We start from the raw sequence: 23,049 nt of genomic DNA on the forward strand, positions 1-23,049 counted from the left end.
CTCGTGTTTGCACAGCACTTTACAGTTTCAAAGCCACTCTTGCAGCCTGAAGTCACTCTCCACCCACCCCCACTCATCCCAAGTCCTTCCCATCCTGTTTTCACCCACACCACTGCTTTTCCTCAAGGCCGGCCCCATGCCAGCCTCTGCCAGGGAGAGGCTGTGTGCCCCCTCCTGGGGCGTCCATGTGTTATGAGAAGCGTTTCCTCACAAAAGAGTCAGCCGGCCAGAAATGTGGGCAGAGAGCGAAGGGCAGCGTGTTCAGGTTCGGTTTATTATGTTCTCACAGCCTTGTTTATAGTAGAGGTGAATGACATTATTCCACTTTGCACGGTAATGAAACAATTCAATGAGGATGAGCTGCTACAGATGCGCTCGTGCCCCGTGACTCGGCAGCTAACGCTGCCTCGCTTGGAGGGCACACAAGCCCAGCCACTGTTTCAGTCTTTGGAAGAGGGGAGGGAGCCGAGGGGCAGAAGGGAGGAAGAAGCAGGAAGGGGACCAGTGTATCGACAGGACCCAGCCCCCACAGCTGGGACAGCCAGTGGCCCCATCCTGCCGACTTGGACCACGGCATCGCATGATTCGGCGAGGTCGCAGGGACAGGAAGACATCTCCACGCTTGGCTTCTCCCTTCACAGTCTCATGCCAAGTGGCACAGGCTCCCCGTGCTGGGGGGTGACTTCACCACCTCTTTTGCTTTCAAAACAGAGGATGCAGACTTAAAGAGGGCTGATGCTTGGCAGATTGCAGGAGAGCCTCAGATGGAAAATCATTAATTCCTCTGCCAGGCTGAGAAGTGGGCACAGACAGGGGTCAGGAGAGGTCTGGGTGCTCTCGATGAGGGGAGACATCCTGCCTCTGAACTCACCACTCACCACCTCTCCTTTCCAGTTTATGGAGAAGCAGATGCCACAGGAGCAGCTTGTCTTCATCCCACCCGCAGCCCCGCTGCTCTCAACCACAGTGAGTTCACACCTTGCCCTCACACCTGGACACCCGGCCGTGCTGGGGACAAGCGCCCAGGGCCTGCACCCAGAGGCTAGGCCTGCAGGTTGGGCAGAGAGCCATTCACAGCTTTGGTTAATTCAGAGCAGCAAGTTCTGCAGAGAGCACCAGAGAGTAAATTCAACTAGGAACTTCCCAGCTGCCCACCCAGCTTGAGACCAACAAGGGAATGGTGAGAGCGCAGAGCAACAACCCAAGCCCCACTGCGGCCTTGGCAGAGAAAACCTCAAAGAGCTTTCAGTACTGAGGGTATGACATCCTCCACTGAGGAATCTGAAATTGTCGTGCTACCACTATTATTACTGCTATGCACTCCTCACCCACTACCTAAGCCCAGCTCCCATGTTTCACAGCCTTGGGTACAGAGGCACGGCCTAACACGAAATGAGCTAGCACGTGAGTGCATGAACACAAACAGAAAACAGAGAAGCAGCCCACCAGGCAAGCTTGGAGGAAGCCCTGTGAACAAGAGCCGGGAGCCATAGAAAACCCCAAGGACCCCTTCAGCCCCCACCAGTGGCATACCCCGTGCATGCAGCTGGGACAGAAATATTTTTATCTCAAAAGAGCAAGTCAGAGAGGGCATAGAGACAGCCACCCTAAGAGTCAGATTCAGGGCTGGCAGGTTCCTGGTTGTTGTGCTTGATTGTGGCTGGGTGTGCTCTAGCCCTCTGGGACCAGCTGGAGACCACCACCCCTCCCTCCCCATCCCTCGGGTCCAGCTTCCCAACCTCATCTGCACATTGGATTCACCTGTGGAGCTTTAAAAACTACTGACGCTTGAGTTCCAACCCCAAGCTGTTCTGGGGTGGGATCTGGACATTTGGGTTTTTGCAACTCCCCAGGTGGTTCCACTGAACAGCCAAGGGGGAGAGCTTATGTCTTAGACCACTGTCTTAGACCATCTTTTCTCAAAGTATGGTTCACAGGCCATTACGTACCTGGGAACTTATTAAAAATGCAGATTTTTGAGTCCCACCCCAGATCTATCAGATTAGCATCTCTGGGTGTGGAAGCTGGGAATTAGCAATTGTAACAGGCTTTCTGGGTAACCCCTGCACATCCTCAGCTTTCATAATAGATGCTGCTCGGGGATCCTTCCTCACCCCAGAGGTGCCCAGAGCTCTGAAGGGTTGTCATTTATGATGTTCTATTTGGTTTAGAGAGGGCAACAGGAAATCTCATGCCAGCCCCCAGATCAGTTACTACTCATGTGGGGCTGAAAGGCCACTCAGGGATGAGAGCAGCCCTAAATGTCACAGCTCTGCCCGGCCCACTGCACGGCTTGCACCCGGAAGGCAGTCCACAGCACAAGCCCGGCACAAGGCGCCAAGGAAGACGGCAAATGGGAGAAGCGGCCCCTGGGGGTGCCCCCACTAAGGAGGCAGAGGAGGGCTTGTGAAGAGGGCAGGGGAGCGGGTGGGACAGGGTGATGGGGAAGGTCAGGGATGAGGTATGCTCGGATATTGCTCTAGATGTTGTAAACATTTCTCTTTGTTTCGTCACAGACCAGAATCTGGGTTGGCATGACCAAAGTGCCTGAAAGTAGCATCAGAGCAGAGCTCTGTGCTTCTTGTGGGAAGCAGAACATAAAGGGTGTGAGGAAAGCTCCACCCATGGGAAGATCATCTCTGTGGTGTACTAGTCTAGTGCTCTTAATTGTCTCTCTCTCTCTCTCTCTCTCTCTCACACACACACACACACACACACACACACACACACACACTCCACGGGAGTACCATAAACATAGCTATCACGTTCCTCTACACACAAACACAAACCCACCCACCCTCCCTTAGTGGCAAATTTCGGGATACCCAAGCTGGGTCCTTCACACCTCCCCATCGTGAGAGGAAGTCACCAGGCTCCATGACACCACCATCTGCTGCCTTCCTTCCACCAATAGTTTGGCAAGAACCCTAGGCTCCCCCGTATAACATTCTTGTTCAGACTTTTCTCCTGGGGACAGTGGAAGTGGTAAAAAGGCCCCTCTTAGAACATTTCGTGTTTCCATAACTCTGTGCTGTTCCAATTTACATGCCCTTCGTGTTCGACAGTAGAGTTGGCAGCAGATGCACGTTTTGTATGTAAACAACATTGGAAATACCCTGTTTGAGAATTTGATCATTAAATTAATTCTGGCAGCGTAAGCTAAGGATGGTTTTTCACCAATGGGGATGGGGGAATACTACCCAATCTAACTAGGAACGCCCACACTAGGCTGCAGAGTCCTTGAACATGAAATTCCACAGGTCTCTTCAGGAGTCCTGTGTTCTTTCTCTCCTTGTTTATACAGACACATCAACTCTCATTCACAAATGCTCAGCAGGGCAGTGGACCCCAACAGCCAGTGGGACTCAAGAGCCTTCTTGGCCTGTTGTAGCTGTAGCTGAGGAAGGAAGAGATTTATGAAGCTGCTGGACGAGGATGCAAACGTGGAACACTCTCACATTTAAAGAGGCCCATCCTTCCCCCAGGAGGAGACAGCTTCCACCAAGGCCTCAGTCACCTGCACTGCAGAATCCACACCTGTGTAGCTTCATTTAGTCCAGCTGAAAGCTTTGGAACTCTGCGCTGAATCCAAATCCATCAGCTGTCAATCACCCCGAGCGACCTCCGGCCCGTTCTCTCTGATTCAATCTACCAGGAGACCAGCACCTCCCAGGCTCCTCTTCCACTTTCTGGTCTCTCTGCTGAGGCTTCATCTCCCTGGCACCACAATCTTGAGCCAAAGTCAGCTTCTTCCTGGGCAGCCAGAAAAAGGTTTCCTGCATCTCACTCACCATTCCAAGGAAGAGTTTCCTGATGTACTTCCAAGAGCAGTGCCAGGGTACCATGAAGTCATCTTGAAGGAAGTTTCTCCATAAACCAGATGTTCACAGTGATCTTCTCAGCTTCACTTTCGCTTCCATGTTCAGTCCCAAAACATCAAGAGGGAAGCTGCTGATCAGCCAAGAATGGCCCTCATGAGAGGGACCTTTCTAAGAAAGCATAGTCTCAGGAAGCAAGCTGGAAAGAGAGTGTCAGCCTAAGTTCCCATTCTCCCCCATCAGAATTACATGACCTGCATGGAGGGGGGAAGAGGGAGACAGGGAAAGTATTAGGCACACAAGAGCTGTCCATGCTAGGGGAGTTCACCTCCCTTTACCAAGCCGTCCATCATTCTATGGGGCCAATGATGTGTGATGCCACAGGGAGGTGAGGGCAGAGTGTACATTAAGCAACAGAGAGGTTATATGGTGCCCCGCTGCCCAAAAGTCTACCGGTGCTACATTCCCGGCTCATTCAAATTCTGGAAAACTTCTTGGTAGAACTGAGGAAGACTTGCAAGCTGACTATTTCTCAATAGCAGCTCTATATCAGAAGTGGTGACGGATGTCTCCCAAGATCCTTCCTGGATTTGCAAGTGTATAGGAGTCTTGTGAATTTCCTAGGTCGAGATGGGCAGTGGTCACGGCCTTTCATACTGGTCCTATGGAAATGGAAGAAATAGCCAGCTTCATGGAGTTTGTCCCTTTCCTCAGAGGCCACCTGTCGGTGACAGTGCTGAAAACCCCAGATAACACTGAGGTCTTAGCACCCAGGACTGGCCATTACATTACGACAGCAAATCACAAATGTGATCCAGAGTCTTCTAGCCCTTCCTCACAGGGGTCTAGGACAAGTTAAAAGAGTCGGGAATCCTAAATGAGGAGCGTGTGGAAGTGGTGGAAATTGCCTTTGCATTATTTACAGATTAGCCCAGCACAGCAAATCTCCCTTCTTGGTGGAGATGACCCAAGGCCCTATGAAGGGCAAGTTGCCAACCCAGAGAAGGGTGACAAAGTACGACCACTAACCAAAACACAAACACAGGTAAAGGGGGCAGGACAGAGTCCGAGCTCTGGTGGCTGGATCAGACTTTGGAATGGCCCTTCATCCGTTCCTCACTCCTGGCCTCCCAACCTAATCGCCACTGCTTTTGAACACCTACAACACTTCACATTAGAATATGGTCTTGGCAGCAAGGGGAGGGGGAAGCCGGTGATCTCCAAGAGTCCCCATCTGAGTTCTAACTGAGCCGCCTCTGGCTTTGGGACAGCAAATCTAAGTACATTTTGGACCTCAGGAACCGGGGGTAAGAGTCTTTCTCCATGAGACTGTGTACTTTGCCCTGGGCTTGGTCAAAACAAGTCAGGGATGGCTCTTGCATGTTCTTCCTCGTGGCTTCTCGGGTCTGGAAGTCTATGTTTACCTGGAGACACAAGCAGAGAACATCATCACAGGCCCTCAAGGGCCAAGGCACCTGGCAGCTGGTCCTACTTAATAATTATTCATGACAGCATCTTAAATGCATTAAGGTTATTCATACTTTTCAGACTGCTTTCATGAAAGTCATCCCTTTTGACCCCAGGAAGAGTCCTGTAAGGTCTAAAGACCAAATATTCTTCATTCCAATTTATAAAGATACTGAAGAAATGAGTTATCAAAGCTGGTCTGTGGAGTAGGATATGGCAGCCCACTCCAGTATTCTTGCCTGGAAAATTCCATTGGCAGAGGAGCCTGGTGGGATAACTACAGTCCATGGGGTCACAAAGAGTCACACACAACTGAGCAACTGAACACTCTCCTTTCCCACTCACTTCCCCACTTTTATTCCCTGTTGCTATTAAAATTTAGTGTGTAATGTTAAAAACAAAAAAAAGCTGGTCTAATGTACTATGGAAAGTTAGTAACAGTCAAGGTAAAAAAAGCCCAAATTACTCAACCCTCAATCCGGAAGTCTTCCCAATGTCAGGCCAAGAGTTAAACCAGAGACTAGCATTAATGTGGGTTCCCTAAAGTAAACTTGCCCATTTGTCCTTTCTCAGCTACTAAGGAAACAAATGCCCTGGGGAGAAAGACTATGTTAAGAATGTACATCTGTCATCCAACCAACATTTATAAGAAGCCTGCTGTATTCTGGCCATTGGCCAAAGACCTCCTGAGTCCCAAGTCAAAACATAATTGAAGACTTCTACATATATAATGCATCTAAATTCATAGACAGCAAATATTTTTCTTCTATAAAACCCTCCCAGGTAAAACCCTGTTTTATAACTTAGAATAGCAGTACACAGAAATTCATATTACCATTATAAGTAATTATAATACATGAAATACCATAAAATAATATGTGACTGTAATCACTCATTAATAAGCAATGGCAAATATTGGCTAGGTATTTGACCCCTAATACTCATAGTAATCTTGAAAGGGAGGTGATATTATACCCTTTTACACTTGGGAAAATGTGATTCAGAGAAACAGGGTAAGTTGACCAAGATCACACAGCAAGTAAGTGGTGGAGCTAATGTTGCAACAAGATTCCAAAGTACATGCTTGTTCCATCAAGCCATGCTGCCTTCCTCTAGGAAAACTAACACAGATTTATTGGCATCTATCTTGCAGAATCCCTATAGAAACACAGTTCCTGCTGGCACACATTTAACTGATAGACAGCTAAAATACTCCTAATAGAGCTCCTTTTTATAGAATCCCTGGGCTCTGCACCTTAAAAGTGATCCCTTTTTTCATCAAGAGCCATCAGAGCAGTGAGGCTCAGTTCAGAAGAAAGCCCCCGTCAAACCTGGCTCAAACCCCTTCAAAGAGAGAGGGCTATGGACGGAGGTCTGACAAGACCCCACCGCCAACGCACCTCCCGCGGAGCCTGAACATCCACAAACTCCTCAAAGATTCTATGGGCCTTGGAGACCAGTTTGGCAGTGGACCTGGTCTTCTTGAACTCCTCACAGGCCAACCAGAACTCCAGGTTCTCTTCACTGAACTCCGTCTTCAGGAAGGCGCGGAAGGCAGCCACTCCATCTGTGGATGTGGAGGGGTGTGGAAAGGAAGAGAAATAGGGAGAGGCTTCAGTTCAAGAACTGCAGGAGAAAGAAAGAAAGGTGGTCAGAATGCAAGAGTGGCCCTAGCTAGGCCACTGTCCAGCCCCCATGGATCCTCCTCCACATCCTCCTGAAGATTCTCTTCTCTTAAACACACAGGCACCCTCAGAGGCAAGCCGTGCTCCGCATTAGAGGATCACCGGGATGTTCCAGAGAATTGATTAGGCTGCTACAGGAATAACGACTCTGGGAAGGCCTGGTCACTTCTAATCAGCCCTCAGTGGTCACTGCCTGTCCCGTAACGCAGAGTTGGCCGTCCCTTGGGTTTACTGGTGAACCTGTGTTTCTAATGAGGCCAAAGTAATATACGGAATTCGTTCTCACCCAATCCAAGTCAACCAACCTGAAAACAACAATCTGTCACAAGACAAGTTGGGTGGGTCGGGGTGTGTGAATGCCTCAGGGCAAATCCTTTATTAATATCAGAAAAATGTCTGAAAATAAACACCCCACTGCCGTGAAGTCAGTAAAACCATCCTATTATATGGAAGGGGTGCTCAGCCTCTTTTTACAAACTTTTGAGGTCCCATACTTTAATGATTAATTCCATGGATCCTTTATCTTTAAAAAGCTTGCCTATCAAATTATATGTTTTAATTAAGATCAATTATAATTTTTCTACCAAATGGTTTAATGATTAACATAGCCTTTCTTAATTTTTCTTAATTGATGTCATGCATATTGCCAAATGGACCTTCTGATCAGAATCAGAGCAGTGTTATCACACAGATTTGGAAAAAGAAACAACGTTCATTGATAGCCTATGCATTCGGCTGATGTTTTCATCTTCAAAGAGTTTTTATAAAGTATCCTAACCCTTAACGCACACTCCTCAAATCAAATAAGACCTATTGCTTTCTACCAACTGTCCCCAGAGAAAGGGCAGATACAACTGAAAACAAAGGAGAGACTGTATTTGGTAAAAAATGATTCTGGCTATAATGTTTCATTTCTTTTCTAAAGTTTACTAGAAGGACGATATGTTAACAAGTTTTTATTCACTCTTTTTTTTTCAGTTTTTAGTTGTTTTTTTAAATTGGATTTTTTATTATTTAGTATTATATATAGTATATAGTATTATAATCTTTTTATTATAGTTGGCTTTGCAATGCTGTGTTTCTGCTGTTGAGCAAAATGAATCAGCCACACATATACATATATCCCAGCTTCCTTGGATTTTCTTCCCATTTAGGTCACCACAGGGCATTGAGGACAAGTTTAAGTGGTCTACAATCTGTTCTCATTAGTTATCTATTATATACATGTTGTTGTTTAGTCACTAAACAGTGTCTAATTCTATGACCCCACAGACTGTAGCCACTAGGATCCTCTGTCCATGTGATTTCCCAGATTCAAGATTACTGGAGTGGGTTGCCACTGCCTTCTCCAGGGGATCTTTCCAACTCAAGGATCAAACCTACATCTCCTACTCTCCTGCACTGGCAGGCAGATTCTTTATCCCTGAGCCACCAGAGAAGTCCAATTTTATACATAGCAGTATATATATACCACTTGAAATCTCCCGGTTCATTTCACACCCACTTCCCCCACAGGTACCCGTGGACTCCCCTGAGCAGCCTAGGTCCAGGCTTATGTACTAGGATTGGCCACTGCCCAGCTTCATTCCATGGACCAGTGGCACCAGCCACGTGGGTGACATATTTAAATGTTTGTTTTACTTTCCTGAAACATTTTTATTTCTAATTAAAATGTCTATTTCAAGATAGACATCTTATTGCCCACATTAGAACCATAGTTATAAAAACCCAAACTTTTAATTTTAAGAGCCAGGAACTTGGGAGAGAAAAGGGTTTCGATGAAACTCCCAAACCTAAACCTTAAATCACAAAGAAATATAAGTTTGGACGCCTGAGCTTAAAGTGTTTAACAAAGGTAGGGTTGGCCATGATGTTTATCACCTAGCCAGGACATTTCTGAGAGTGAAGGGGACCACTTTTGTTAACTACACAGGAAGAATGGGCATATACCATGACCGCCATAGGCAAAAACCAGGACACACGGTCACCTTAACAGTAAGACAAGGAGCCTAGAGAAAGCAGAACATGAGATAGGCTGTTTTGCATCAGGCAGGATGGAAATAAAACTGTTGCTGTGCCAGGCAGGAGGAGAGTAACACACAGTTTAGAGCCATGTAAGAGGCCTACTCAGGGCTCCACTCACCCTTATCCCTGCCTTGGGTTCAAAACCCTGAGAGGAGGGAATAAAAATGCGAGATAACCTGAGGATCAAAGTGCATGTGAAACAGTGGCCTGGCAATGATTAGGCAGAGAGAGAGTCTAAAAATCATTCATTCGACTCAACAACTTTTTTAAAAAACTACTTGTGTACAAAGTACTATTCAAAGTCTTGGGATACGTTAGAGAACAAATCATAAAATTCCTGTCCTTAATATCCCTTGTGGGTGCTCTCTTTGCCATATCTTGTCTCCTCCAAGGTCTCAAAGAGGTGTTCAAGAGGTTTCCACACCCACCTGCTGCCATGGGAGCCTGGGGGGGCGGGGAGCAGCAGTGGGGAATCAGTGCCTATGAGAGGCGAGGGGTGGGGGGTGGGGGGTCTGCTCCAGCAAAGTGACCTCGGAGCAGAGATCAGTCCACATGTGACCAGAGCCAGGGACCCTATCCATGGCATGAGGAGGACACAGGCCAGAGGCCCTGCCCTTGTGCCTTCCCACTGTGGTCAGGGTATGGAAGGAAAAAGTTAGGGGGACCCTAAAACATTGCAGTGATCGAAAGGAGCAAATGTGAAGAGACTCAGAAGAGTGACTAGGAAGGGCCTGGGTTTTTTTCTTTTCTTTTTAATTGGAATCTAATTGTTTTACAGTGTTGTGTTAGTTGCTACTATGCACTGAAGTGAATCAGCTATATATATATACCTAAGTCCCCTCCCTCCCGAACCTCCTTCCCATCCCACCCCTCTAGGTCATCACAGAGCACCAAGTTCCCTGTGCTGGACAGCCCGTTCCTTCTAGCTATTTTACATATGGTAGGGTATATATGTCAATGCTACTCTCTCAAGAGCCTGTTGTCTTTAAACCAGAAGAGGCTAAATTCTTCTAATTGAAAAGTTTGTGGCTCCTGTTAGATTTTGTTTTGCTTTTCATCAAGCAAGAACAGGTGCTTGTGAGCAAGCAGAGATAAAGAAAATTACCTCGCCACCTTCCCCGACGGTATCAGTGAGAATTGCCCTCCCAAGGAAACTGTCTGGCCTCATACTACCCAAGATACAGACCTTATCTCCTTACATCAGAGCTCAGCTTTGCTGGGTCTTTGTGTGGATTAAAGGAGATAACACTCGCAAAGTATTCTCAGGATCATTGCTTTACTTCTCTCCACTTAATCGATGAGGAAATGGATGCTTAGAGAAGTGGCTAGACTGAGTTCACACAAGTAATAACACGCAGCGTTAAAAAATATAAGATAGGTTAACTTCCAGTCTAATACAGCAGTAACACCATCTCTACTCATTGGCTCATTTATTCTTGCACCCATTATGTGACCCAGGCATTCTGCTAGGAGCCTGGGCAGAAAACATAAGCACAGTTAAGCGCTCACGGAACTTGCAGTAAAAGAGCAATTTGAGCCAAGATAACATAATTATGGTAATTATGGTATAGACGATAAGTGATATGATAGGGAAAGCGTAGGTTGCTGTGAAAGTACCCAGGAAGAGTGCCTGTGCCAGACTGGGGAGAAGAGGGAAGTCTTGCAGGAGGAAGAAGCTTCTAGGCTGAGATGTGAAGCTGAGAAGGAAGTTAAGTGAAAGCAGGAGGGGAAGAGGGGGAAGAGACTGGCAGGAAAGGCGAGTCACACAAGCAGGGGCCTACAGTTAAGAAACATCGTTAGAGTAACCAGAAATAGTTAAGACTAATGTTTACTACTACTACTAATGCTAAAATTATTGAGCCTACTTAGAAGATACACATACACCAAGAGGCCTGTGAAGGAGCCAGAAAGAGAAGTGATGGAGAGAAGCAGCCAGCTCTGACTCCACACTGGAACTGTTTCTTTGACTTCTTTTTGTTCCTTTTATTATCATAACCGCACAGAATGGTCTGTCCCCGAGAATCCTGCCCTTCTGCCTGATTGTTTAAAGTGCCTTTGTTCAGAACCTTGTCCACCTGTGGATGGCAGGAAGGAAGAAAAGAACACATCCCCTGCCTTGCATTTCTGGGAGATGTTTGCAAGATTAATGGACTTTTTGCTTTGCTTCCTCACTTCCCCCATCTCTGATCTATAAAAGAGACTGGTTTCCAGACCACCACCACCCCCCCATAAGATGGTCATTTGAGGTGCTAGACTGCCGTCTTCTCCGTCAGCCAGCTCTCCGGTTAAAGTCTCTTCCTTGCCTCAGTCACTGTCTCTCAGGTTCATTGGCCTGTCATGTGATGTGCAGAGCAAACTTGCACTTGGTAACAGAAGGATGACACAGCCCTCCAAAAGACCTGGGGAGTCAACATTTCAGGGGGAAGGCAGCCACCATGTCCAGTGCTACCCCGAGACCAAGGTAGAGATGCTCTGAGAAGCAGTGGTTGGTAGACTCAGCAGCAGGATTCAGCAACGATTGGCAGGAACGGTGACAGTTCTAGTCATATTGTGGTTAAGTACAGGGGTGAGTGAGAGGGGAGGAAGTTGAAACAATGAATTTAGATGCCTCTTCCAAGAAAGGGAGTAGAGAGATCAGAGAGCATAGCTGGAGAGAAACAGGAAGTTAGGAAAGAGCTCTGGGGGGTGGGGGTGGGTGGGTGTGTGTGTGTCTGTCTGTCTGTCTGTCTGTCTGTTGGGGTTTTGGTAAGATAGCCTCGGTGGTGGTTTAGTCACTAAGTCATGTTTGACTCTTGAGACCCCCATGTTCTGGAGCCCTCCAGGCTCCTCTGTCCATGGGATTTCCCAGGCAAGGACACTGGAATGGGTTGCCATTTCCTTCTCCAAGAGAGCCTGCTGCTGTCTTGGGTATGATTAAATGTTGATCTGGCCAGAAAATACTTGTTGAGCAGGAAGAATTGAAGCTAACAAAAAGAGTTTAATTGAGGGGACTACCCTGGTGGCCCAGTGTTTAAGAATCTATCTTCCAGTGCAGGAGACATGGGTTCAATCCCTGGTCAGGGAACTAAGATTCCACATGCCGCAGCTAAGGAGATGCCCGCATACCGCAATGAAGATCCCATGTGCTGCAACTAAGATCTGATGCAATCTAAATAAATAATTTTTTTAAAGAAAGTGTCTAATTGATAAAATGTTGTCTCCAGGAAGGCAGGAGAAAGGCCAGAGAACAATGTCATGATAGAGAGAAAGAAGAAAAGCTGTGTGTGGATGTAGGGACGTCTGTAGTTTGGAAGCAGGATACAGAAGGAGGTCCTTTCTGATGTTAGCTGGAAAAGTGGTATGAACTGAAGATAAGTTTCTTGCTTATTTATCTAGGATCTGCGGCAGAGTTTCATGTATTTACTCCACACCATGCTTTGGGCTAGAGATTTCACACACAGCAGCTCAGTGTAATTTCACAGCAGTGTTGACCCACAGATAGCACAAATGACCCACTCTCCATTTTCCACATTAAAACTTATGGAAATCAGATAAACTTCCCAGTCACACAGTTGGTAAGAAGAGCCAAGTTTCCCTACCGTCCATATGGCTCCAAAGCAGGATCTTTCCAGATGTGTTTGAGGGCAGAAGGAAAAGAAGAGCAAGGGAAGAGAACAATTAAAGGGGAAAAGCATAGTATCTGGTAAAGGCAAATTCTAGAGAAGGAGAAGGATCAAGAAGAAGTAGAAGAACTTGACTTCCTAAGAGTCAAAAGTAGAGAAAGAGGGGCAGGGGTCGAAGGAGACAAACAGTTTAGGGAGGGACATATTTGAGATGCATCGATTTGAACAGCCTTGATATTCTTCTTAATTTGGGGGGGGGGGGAGTGAAAGCCCTGCAGGAGGTCTGCCTCCATGCGCTAGATTTTGGAGATATGGTAGAAGCAAATCAGATAACGTCACAACCTCACAGAACTCCAAGTTAGTCTGGTGTAACAGACACTAAGCAATCATTTAAAATAATTAATTCAGGGCCTTCCCTGGTGGTCCAGTGGTTGAGAGTCTGCCTGCCAATGCAGGGAACATGAGTTCGATCCCTTGTCCTGGAAAATTCTACATGCCTTGGAGCAGCTAAGCCTGGGCGCTGCAATCACTGAAGCCCACACTCTAGAGGCCAAACTCTCCAACAAGAGAAGCCACTGCAATGAGAGGCCGGGACACTGCAACGAAGAGTAGGCCCTGCTCAGAGCAACAGAGACCCAGGGTAGCCAAAAATAAATAAGTAAATAAATAACAAAATAATCAATTGAATAATTACAAGTGTAGTGTGTGCTGAAGTGGGAATGCCGATAAGAGTAGAAAGAGTTTAGAACAGCTACTTTGGAAAAAAGAGTAGGAATCTGGTAGGAACTCTCAAGTGTCTTCTCCAACACCGCAGTTCAAAAGCATCAATTCTTCGGTGCTCAGCCTTCTTTATAGTCCAACTCTCACATCTATACATGGCTACTGGAAAAACCATAGCTTTGACTAGACGGATCTTTGTTGGCAAAGTAATATCTCTACTTTTGAATATGCTGTCTAGTTGTCATAGCTTTTCTTCCAAGGAGCAAACTACTGTGAAGACATAGATCTCAGTTCCTGGAGAAGGTTATGATGCACCAGGAAAGGAGTAAGACCTTTTAGTTTTGGGGTGTGCCCATCATTCAAGGACAGGAGCATCAGCTCCAGGCTGGAACCTGGAGAGCAGAAAGGAACTAGCAGTTGGGACACTTAAAAAGGAAGAGGCTAAGCAGAAGGTTAAAAAGAAAAAAACTTTTTTGAAGTTAGAGGAGGAATTTTTAAAATAACCCCTCAGTTCAATTCAGTTCAGTCACTCTGCCGTGTCTGATTCTTTGTGACCGTGTGGACTGCAGCACGCCAGGCCTCCCTGTCATCACTGACACCTGGAGTTTACCCAAACTCATGTCTATCGAGTCAGTGATGCCATCCAACCATCTCATACTCTGTCATCTCCTTCTCCTCTTGCCTTCAATCTTTCTCAGCATCAAGGTCTTTTCCAATGAGTCAGTTCTTCACATCAGGTGGCCAAAGTATTAAGAATTTCAGCTTCAGCATCAGTCCTTCCAATGAATATTCAGGACTGATTTCCTTTAGGATGGACTGTTTGGATCTCCTTGCTGTCCAGGGGACTCTCAAGAGTCTTCTCCAACACCACAGGTCAAAAGCATCAATTCTTCGGTGCTCGGCCTTCTTTATAGTCCAACTCTCACATCTATACATGACTACTGGAAAAACCATAGCTTTGACTAGACGGATCTTTGTTGGCAAAGGAATGTCTCTGCTTTTGAATATGCTGTCTAGATTTGTCATAGCTTTTCTTCCAAGGGGCAAGCATCTTTTAATTTCATGGCTGTGGTCACCATCTGCAGTGATTTTGGAGCCCCCCAAAGTAAAATGTCACTGTTTCCATTGTTTCCCCATCTATTTCCCATGAAGTGATGGGACCAGATGCCATGATCTGAATTTTTCTGAATGATCATGATCCTGATTTTCTGAATGTTGAGTTTTAAGCCAAATTTTTCACTCTCCTCTTTCACTTTCATCAAGAGGCTCTTTAGTTCTTCTTCACTTTCTGCCATAAGGGTGGTGTTATCTGCATATCTGAGGTTATTGATATTTCTCCCAGCAATCTTGATTCCAGCTTGTGCTTCCTCCAGCCCAGCATTTCTCATGATGTACTCTGCATATAAGTTAAATACACAGGGTGACAACATACAGCCTTGATGTACTCCTTTCCCTATTTGGAACCAGTCTGTTGTTCCATGTCCAGTTCTAACTGTTTCTTCCTGACCTGCATACAGATTTCTCAAGAGGCAGGTCAGGTGGTCTGTATTCCCATCTCTTAAAGAGTTTTCCACAGTTTATTGTGATCCACACAGTCAAAGGCTTTGACATAGTCAATAAAGGAGAAGTAGATATTTTTCTGGAACTCTCTTGCTTTTTTGATGATCCAACAGATGCTAGCAATTTGATCACTGGTTCCTCTGCCTTTTCTAAAACCAGCTTGAACATCTGGAAGTTCACAGTTCATGTATTGCTGAAGCCTGGCTTGGATAATTTTGAGCATTACTTTACTAGCGTGTGAGATGAGTGCAATTGTGCCGTAGTTTGAGCATTCTCTGGCATTGCCTTTCTTTGGGATTGGAGTGAAAGCTGACCTTTTCCAGTCCTGTGGCCACTGCTGAGTTTTCCAAATTTGCTGACATATTGAGCGCAGCACTTTCACAGCATCATGTTTCAGGATTTGAAAGAGCTCAACTGGAATTCCATCACCTCCACTAGCTTTGTCCATAGTGATGTTTCCTAAGGCCCAGTTGACTTCACATTCCAGGATGTGTGGCTCTAGGTGAGTGATCACACCATCATGATTATCTGGGTCGTAAAGATCTTTTTTGTATAGTTCTTCTGTGTATTCTCACCACCTCTTAATATCTTCTGCTTCTGTTAGGTCCATACCATTCCTGTCCTTTATTGTGCCCATCTTTGCATGAAATGTTCCCTTGGTATCTCGAATTTTCTTGAAGAGATCTCTAGTCTTTCCCATTCTGTCGTTTTCCTCTATTTCTATGCACTCAACACTGAGAAAGGCTTTCTTATCTCTCCTTGCTATTCTTTGGAACTCTGCATTCAGATGGGTATATCCTTCCTTTTCTCCTTTGCCTTTCACTTCTCTTCTTTTCACAGCTATTTATAAGGCCTCCTCAGACAGCCATTTTGCCTTTTTGCATTTCTTTTTCCCTGCCAATTGTATTGCGCACACATTTTGGGCCAGACACAGCACCAAATGCTTTGTGCGCCTCATGGCATTTGCTGTTCTTAGCAAATAAACAGCACAGGTCCTGAGAGTTTCTTCATTTCACAACAGAGAAAGATGAAGCTTAGGGAAGCTAAATAACTTGCTGAAGGTCGCATGGTTAGCAAGTGGCAAGGAGGCCAAATTGCAGAGCCAGCATTCTTCTGTGGCTGGTGGTCCAGTCCCCAGCCCTGTATGATGGTCTCAAGGGATGCCTGCCTGCGCCAGTGATGACTAGAGAGGACAGCCACCGCAGTGCAAGCCAAGGAGGTCTGGAGAGCATGGTGGTGATGACATTTCCAGGAGTGAAGACAACAGAGGAGGTGGAGAGAAGATGAAAAAAGTCACCAAGGGAGGCGGAAGGGTATGAGAGATGAGAACAGCACAGAGAGAGGGATGTGCTTTGGTAGGAGAATCCAATGGAGTTACAGCAGCTCAGACTCCATGGGGAGGGGGGTTTGGAGTAAAATGCATTGTGGGCTCATACTCAGATTGTCAGGCAGCCCAGTGAGTCCGCCCATCCCACCTAGGGTAAGAGCACTGCAGTCTCAGCTAGAGCACCAGTTCGGGTCACAGGCAGGCCGCTGGTAATCAGCACATTCAACCTGACCGAGCCTCGGCACCCTGGTCTGTAAGTGAGGGTGGTGAATCTGATGAACGCTCCCAGGTAGGCTAGTGCTCCACCCTGGGCTTCCACCACAATCACCAGCCTGCATCACACACAGCTCTCCGTCGATGGCTTTCCATCCTCCTCCTCCTCCTCACCATCGCACATCGAGAACTTAGCCCAAGCCAAGTTCTATGGTGTCCAGGCCAGTTATCAACTCACATAACCTCTACACCAGGCCTGTTACTAAGCCAGAGGCTCTGGGGTCAGACAGCCTGGGTTTGAATCCTGTGAGACCTTGGAAAAACACCTTAACATCTTGAAGCCCAGGTCTTCTCATCTTGGAGAGTTTAAGTGAAATGACTGTGGTCATTTGGCCCGTGAGGGGTGGAAGGTGGATTTACACACACATCTACATGACTTCAGAGCCCACTCTGCCTGTTGTCCTCTCGTGACCATTGGTGGGTCCCACGTTATCACTTCCTCCAAAGGTGGGATGAACAATAACCCCAAATTGAACAGTATGATGAAAGAACGCTCCACCAGGGCAAAGGCACCATTTGGCCCACAGAGCTGGGGATTCTCCAGCAAGACAACATCTGCCACCAGCTCCTCTGTGTTGTCCACAGAGGCTACCAGGTACCAGCCATAACCTGAATCAGGCTGAACTCCGATATCCACCCTAGGTGTCCCTCCCAGGATGCAGGGGTGCCTCACAGAGCAGACAGACACGCTCCCGCACCCCGGCCCCAGGGCACGATCACACAGCACAGCTGAGTGACCTTGTCGAGTGCATCCTTCCAGGTGACCTTGATCCAAAATGTGTTTGCCTGCATTTCAGAGGCTTCAGAGGGCGTGGGAGGGGAACCAAAATATGGTACTTAAAATTGCATGACATTCCGAGGGAGGAGCTCAGCAAGAGATGGGGGAAGAAGAGAGAAAGGCCTGGGAGGGTCTGGACCCGAACAGCAGTACTGTAGCAAAGATGTCCTGAAAAGTGTCTTTGAAAGAGGCCTGCACCGACCCTGGGGATCGCAGCCCTCCTCCTTTCCTCCCCCTCCCCTCTCAGTGCAGCCTATCACCCCCCTTTTACATTCCCAGGGCCGCCTCTGAGGAAGGTAGGGAGGAGGGTCACTGTGCTAAGAGAAGTTTCATCCCGCAAAAAGGACCCTGAGACGCAGGTGGAAGCCTCCCACCCCCATGACTGCAGGAACCCCTCCCCTTCCCTGCTGTGTACAGACCGCTTGACCCCGAACTGGCCCACCTTTGCTGATCTCGTGACCCAGCTAGGGAAGCTTATGGGACTACAGCAGGGTTTCTTCTTCCCATCTACATCCTTTCCTCCCCCTTCTATCACCTCCCACCTCCTCCCAGCAAGTCTTTTGTCTGGCCCTCTCCCTGATTCCTCAGCATCTTTCCCTGCCTTTTCCCTTCTATCCTGTCTTCCATCCCTTTTTGATCCTCCTTCCCTCTTTCTCCTTCTCTCTACCAGGACCCTCTCCTTCCCTTCTGCTTGTCCATAAACTGCAGCTGGTTAAAATGCAAGATGCCGCTTCATCTCTGAAAGGCTCATAGCCTCCACTGGCTTCTGAGAGTGACCTGCTTTATTAGCTGTGCTTCCTCTGCCCTCCCCCTACTCCCGCCCCAGCCATACATCCGCCCCTCCTTACCCACCCCTCCCTGGGGCCTCCCAGACCCATTTCCCTCCCCAGTACCCAGAGAAAGAGAGTCCCCCCTTCACCACCCCCACAGATTCCAGGCAGCCAGAAAGAGTGACTTCTGAGTCCTGAAGCTATTCTGCCTGGGACTGTGTTCTGGCTTGACACACACTAGCTAAGTGTGACCTTGAGCAAGATACTAGACTCTCTGAGGCTCAGTTCTCTCCTCCGTGAAATGCAGATGCTAATAGTACCTACCCCATGAAACTGTTAATACACGTAAAGAGCATGCAGAGTCTGACACCAAGACAGTGATTGCTCCATACATGTTTGTGACCATTATTCCTGTACTTTGCTGGCTTAAGGACTCATTGGACAGAACATAACATGCCTGATGTATACTCATGGCTGATTCACATTGTTGCATGGCAAAAACCAATACAACATTGTAAAGTGATTATCCTCCAATTAAAAAAAAAGAAATGCCTAACACAGAAAAACAACCCTGGTAACTTAAAGATGATGGGTGAAAAACAGTTCAGGAAAATGAGAAACAGGAGGATCCACCTTTTTCCTTTTTCCTTTCATACTGGGTTTTCTCTGTACAACCCTCTAAGTCAAAGTTCTAAAGACATCAGACACATTTGAAATTAGTGTCTATCAAGTCACAGGAAAGGAAAGGCTGGTGACCAGAATTCCTGGAACATGGGACAGAATTTTGACGTCCTCCCAAGCATGCACAGCATCTCCAAGAACACACCCGTGGCCGCACACATTGCCTGCTGCCGGCACCCTCCCTCTAGTTCTTTGATGCAGGGTGCTTACATAAGAAAAGAAACTGGGTCACTATGAATGATCAGTGCAGCTGGTGCTGCGGGGAGGGGGGCTTAGGTAACAGTTCAAGGTCCAGGAGTCCTGATTTAGCTGTCAGTGGGGGTGGGCTACAGCCTAACTCAGTCCCCAGGCTTGGAAAAATACAAGATCACAAGAATGATTTTTTTTTTTAGCTTTCTGTTTGCTAAAGTGTAGTAGTCTCAAAGACCAGAGTCCTCTTGCATCCCTGACCAACTGGAAAAAATAAGCTCGCGCCTGAGTCCAAGGTCAGACAGGAGAGGAGAGGAATATACATTTATAAAATCTAGGATACATACACTAACAGCAAATCAAAACCTCTTTGATTCAGAGCCAAGCTTACTAATTTGAAATTTGTGATGAGAATAGCACCAGGATCAAAGCCTTCCTTTTATGTTATCTACAGAATGAAGGTTTTAAAGCAAATAACTTTGGCTAAGAAGATTTAGGTAGGAAGATTATTTAGAGAACAAACTATTTCCAGTTCTTGACATTTATTGGCAAGCAATTAGTATGCTAATTGTACTTCAGTCTTGTGATTAACGTAATTTTCTTCAATGATCTCCACTTTGTTAGTGTATATATAGGAAGATGATAGATTATGAAGTAGCAGGATTTAGTTGCTAGAGTCTTTGAGTCAGGAAGGACATGGGAGATACTACAATCCAGCCCTACACTGAACACTAGGAAATGGTGAGGCCCTGGGTCCCACAGTTTCTTATTCCTAGGATGTGGTCACTGAAGAGAAAGGAGAGCCTGGGTCTTGAAACTTCTAGTCCAATGTTCCTTCTTATTTTATCAAGTAAAAACTGAGTCAAGTAACAGAACATGATAGAACGTGTATCTGCAACTATTACAAGAAATTAGCAAGGAATATTTTTTTATTAAATATGTGAAAAAGGAGATGTGCCCCAAATAGAGTGAATGCTTAACATCCACAAATAACTGTAAAGACAAGAGAAATATTGTCACATCCCATGTACACAGTCCACAGCTTAAAAGATTTCCAAAATTAAGTGTTTGGGAATGCTTGTCTAGCTGGTTTGATATAACAATACTGCAAAGACTCTCAAAGAGGAAACACAGCAGATTCACCTACTGGGCTCTTAAAAACTACCTCCCGCTAAAGGTGCGGCACATATATACACTAAATACTACTCAGCCATAAAAAAGAACAAAAGAATGCCATTCACAGGAACATGGATGGACCTAAAGGTTGTCATACTGAGTGAAGTAAGTCAAAGACAAATCACATAACATCAGTTATACATGAAATCTTTAAAAATGATACAAATGAACTTATTTACAGAACAGAAATAGAGTCACATAAGTAGAAAACAAATAAATGGTTGCCAGGGGCTAAGGAGGGGAGGGATAAATTGGGAGATTGAGATTGATACACGTGTTACTATACACAAAAGAGGTAATTAATAAGGACCCACTGTGTGGTACAGGGAAATCCACTCAATATTCTGTAATAGTCTATACAGAAAAAGAATCTTAAAAAAGGATAGATATATGCATACATATTACTGATTCACTTTACTGTATGCCAGAAACTAACACAATATTGTAAGTCAATTATACTCCAATAAAATTAAAAATAAAATCAATACTTTCATTAATAAATGTTATTTAAATTTAAAAAAGAAAAAACTACATCTCCAGGCAGATTCTCTCACATACATTGAGAGGAAATTGGGACGCTATGAGGAAAGGATGTCAAAGCCTCATGTGGCAAGTGGAGGGAGGTATTATGAAATCTAAATAAGCCCACTGGTGATACTAACGTGACCCACATCCTACCCACCAAGTTCAACCTCAATCTGCCTATGGGATCAAGGAGCTTACAAAATCTCTAGCATATAGGAGTCATAAAATGCATCTGTTCTCAGTGAATTTAATGTTGAGTTATAACAAAAATAGTAATAGTTATCCTTCATGGAGCCCCACTATGCACCAGTCATCACGCATAGCATTTCACAATCACATTTAATTCTCGCCATAACTCTACAAGGTAAGTCTAAGCATTCCCCTTTCACAGATGAAGAAAGCGAGGTTTATAGAGGTTACGTAATTTACCAAAAGTCACAGCTGGTAAGCAACAGAATGAGTGTCCGATCACTTTCATCCAAACCTTTTCCAGTGAGCTTTTAATAGCTGCCTTATATATTCTTGGCACTTCTTCTATAAAGGCTAAATGCACCCATTCTCCTGGGTGGGTGAAAGTAAAAATTATAGCAATGTAGAGAGGGTGACAGGCTTCCCTGGTGGCTCAGCAGTAAGGAACCCACCTGCCAATGCAGGAGACATGGGTTCGATCCCACATGTCTGGGAAGATCCCCTGAAGAAGGAAAAGGTGACTCACTCCAGTATTCTTGCCTAGGAAATCCCGTGTACAGAGGAGCTTGGCGGGCTACAGTCCATGGGGTTGCAAAAGAGTCGGACACAGCTTAATGACTTAACAACAACAACAGAGAGGGTAGTAAGGAGGAAGAGAAGTTTCTTTTCCATCCATCTCTAGTTCGAGTATCTCTTTCTAACCTTTATCCTCACTTTATCCAGAAAGCACACCTGCCATATTTATTTATTGTGAATACTTTCTACCATGTCTGCTATATATGAGGACTCTGCAACACATGGACGCTGCCCCATTAAATGGATGTGTTGCCTGAGAATCTTGGAGAACTGAAGTCCAGTCTTTAGTGTTTCTCTTGGAAAGCACTAACCACCTGCCACACCAAGATGTCCCAGGTTCATGGTTTTCCCTACTTGTATTTGAGAGCAGTGTTGCCCAAGCTTCAATGCACATCAACATTACCAGGGGGCTACAGAAAAAATGGGCTTCCCTGATGGCACAGTGGTAAAGAACCCACCTGCCAGTGCAGGAGACGCAAGAGACGTGGGTTCCATCTCTGGGTTGGGAAGATCCCCTGAAGGAGGAAATGGAAACCCACTCCAGCATTCTTGCCTGGAGAATTCCATGGACAGGGGATCCTAGTGGGCTATAATCCCACCAAGTTGCAAAGAGTTGGACATGACTGAGCACACACGTGTATAGAGAAAAAACAGATTACGGGCCCCTACTTGCAGAGATTCTGATTCAGTAGGTATGAGCCAGGACCCAAGAATTTGCCTTTCTCACAAGCTCCCATCGAATCATCCCCTGCTGATGCAGCCTTCCATGGATCCCACTTTGAATAACACTATTCTAGAACCTTAGGGCTTGGAGAGGAATGAGGGGAGGCCTATGTGACAAGCGGAAATCTGATTATTAAACTGTACATTCTAGAGCTAAAGGCCACTTGGACGAACAAGTGTGGAATTTCGTGAGCTGATAATTTTAGTGTCTGCTTGTTTGGGGTTTTCTGCTTGGGTGCCATGTGACCAGGTCACATCATTATTTTTCTGTATCTCAATCATTATTCCAAAGGGGCTAATTTTTTCATTAAACTAAAAGCTTCTTTACTGCTCTCCTTTGCTCAGAGATGAATACTAACTCTGCAAATGTAAAAGAGCTTTCAATTATACTATTCCATGAACCTCGCTTTCCCTAGGCCTGGTGGGGACAGGTCAGTCTGGACCCTTCATGCTCTGCAAACAATGAAACAAAGACAAGGGCCAAATGGAGACCCAGGCTGGGGAGCTCTGTCATCCAGGTTGGGGATCAGGTGAAAGAATTGAGAGGAAGGGGAAAGGAATGTGGCCTCCACCTTCACCTTAAAACTGGAATGAATTTCAACTTTCATGTCAAAAAACAAAAAAAAAAGAGGAGGGAGGGATAGAGGGAAGGAGAGAGAATCAATTCAGAGTTAAGGACTGAATGTCCTACTAAAAGCTTGACAAATAATAAGCATATGTCTGAACCTCATGAGGAAGAAAAGCAGGAGACACACAATTCTGTACTCTCCAGCAACCTGTCAGAGATTTCCCACAAGCTGGGAGGCTTCATTCTCCCAGGTCTCATCTGCAGAGGTGGGCGCATGCACACACCCCCAGGGACAGACTACGTGCACACTCACAGGCACCAAGTCTAATTGTCACTGGTTGAACAGGAGAAAGATGCCAAATTAACGCACATTAGAAATCCCTCTCTATCTAATGAA

General features: G+C 46.0%; 1 protein-coding gene across 9 annotated transcripts in view; it reads right to left on the reverse strand.

Moving 5' to 3' along the window:
- Positions 1 to 255: 255 nt before the first annotated feature.
- RGS8 (regulator of G protein signaling 8) overlaps positions 256 to 23,049 on the reverse strand; it is a 47,495-nt gene continuing 24,701 nt past the window's right edge. For all 9 annotated transcript variants that reach the window (XM_042229168.2, XM_042229171.2, XM_042229167.2 and 6 more), the window contains 2 exons: positions 6,686 to 6,852; positions 256 to 5,242 (listed from right to left, as the gene is read on the reverse strand). In XM_042229168.2, the coding sequence (XP_042085102.1) occupies positions 5,060 to 5,242; positions 6,686 to 6,852 (350 nt within the window). In that variant the 3' untranslated portion in view covers positions 256 to 5,059. The remainder of the gene's footprint in view (positions 5,243 to 6,685; positions 6,853 to 23,049) is intronic.

This window comes from Ovis aries, chromosome 12 (assembly GCF_016772045.2).
Source record: "Ovis aries strain OAR_USU_Benz2616 breed Rambouillet chromosome 12, ARS-UI_Ramb_v3.0, whole genome shotgun sequence".
In the NCBI taxonomy this organism is placed as follows: domain Eukaryota; kingdom Metazoa; phylum Chordata; class Mammalia; order Artiodactyla; family Bovidae; genus Ovis; species Ovis aries.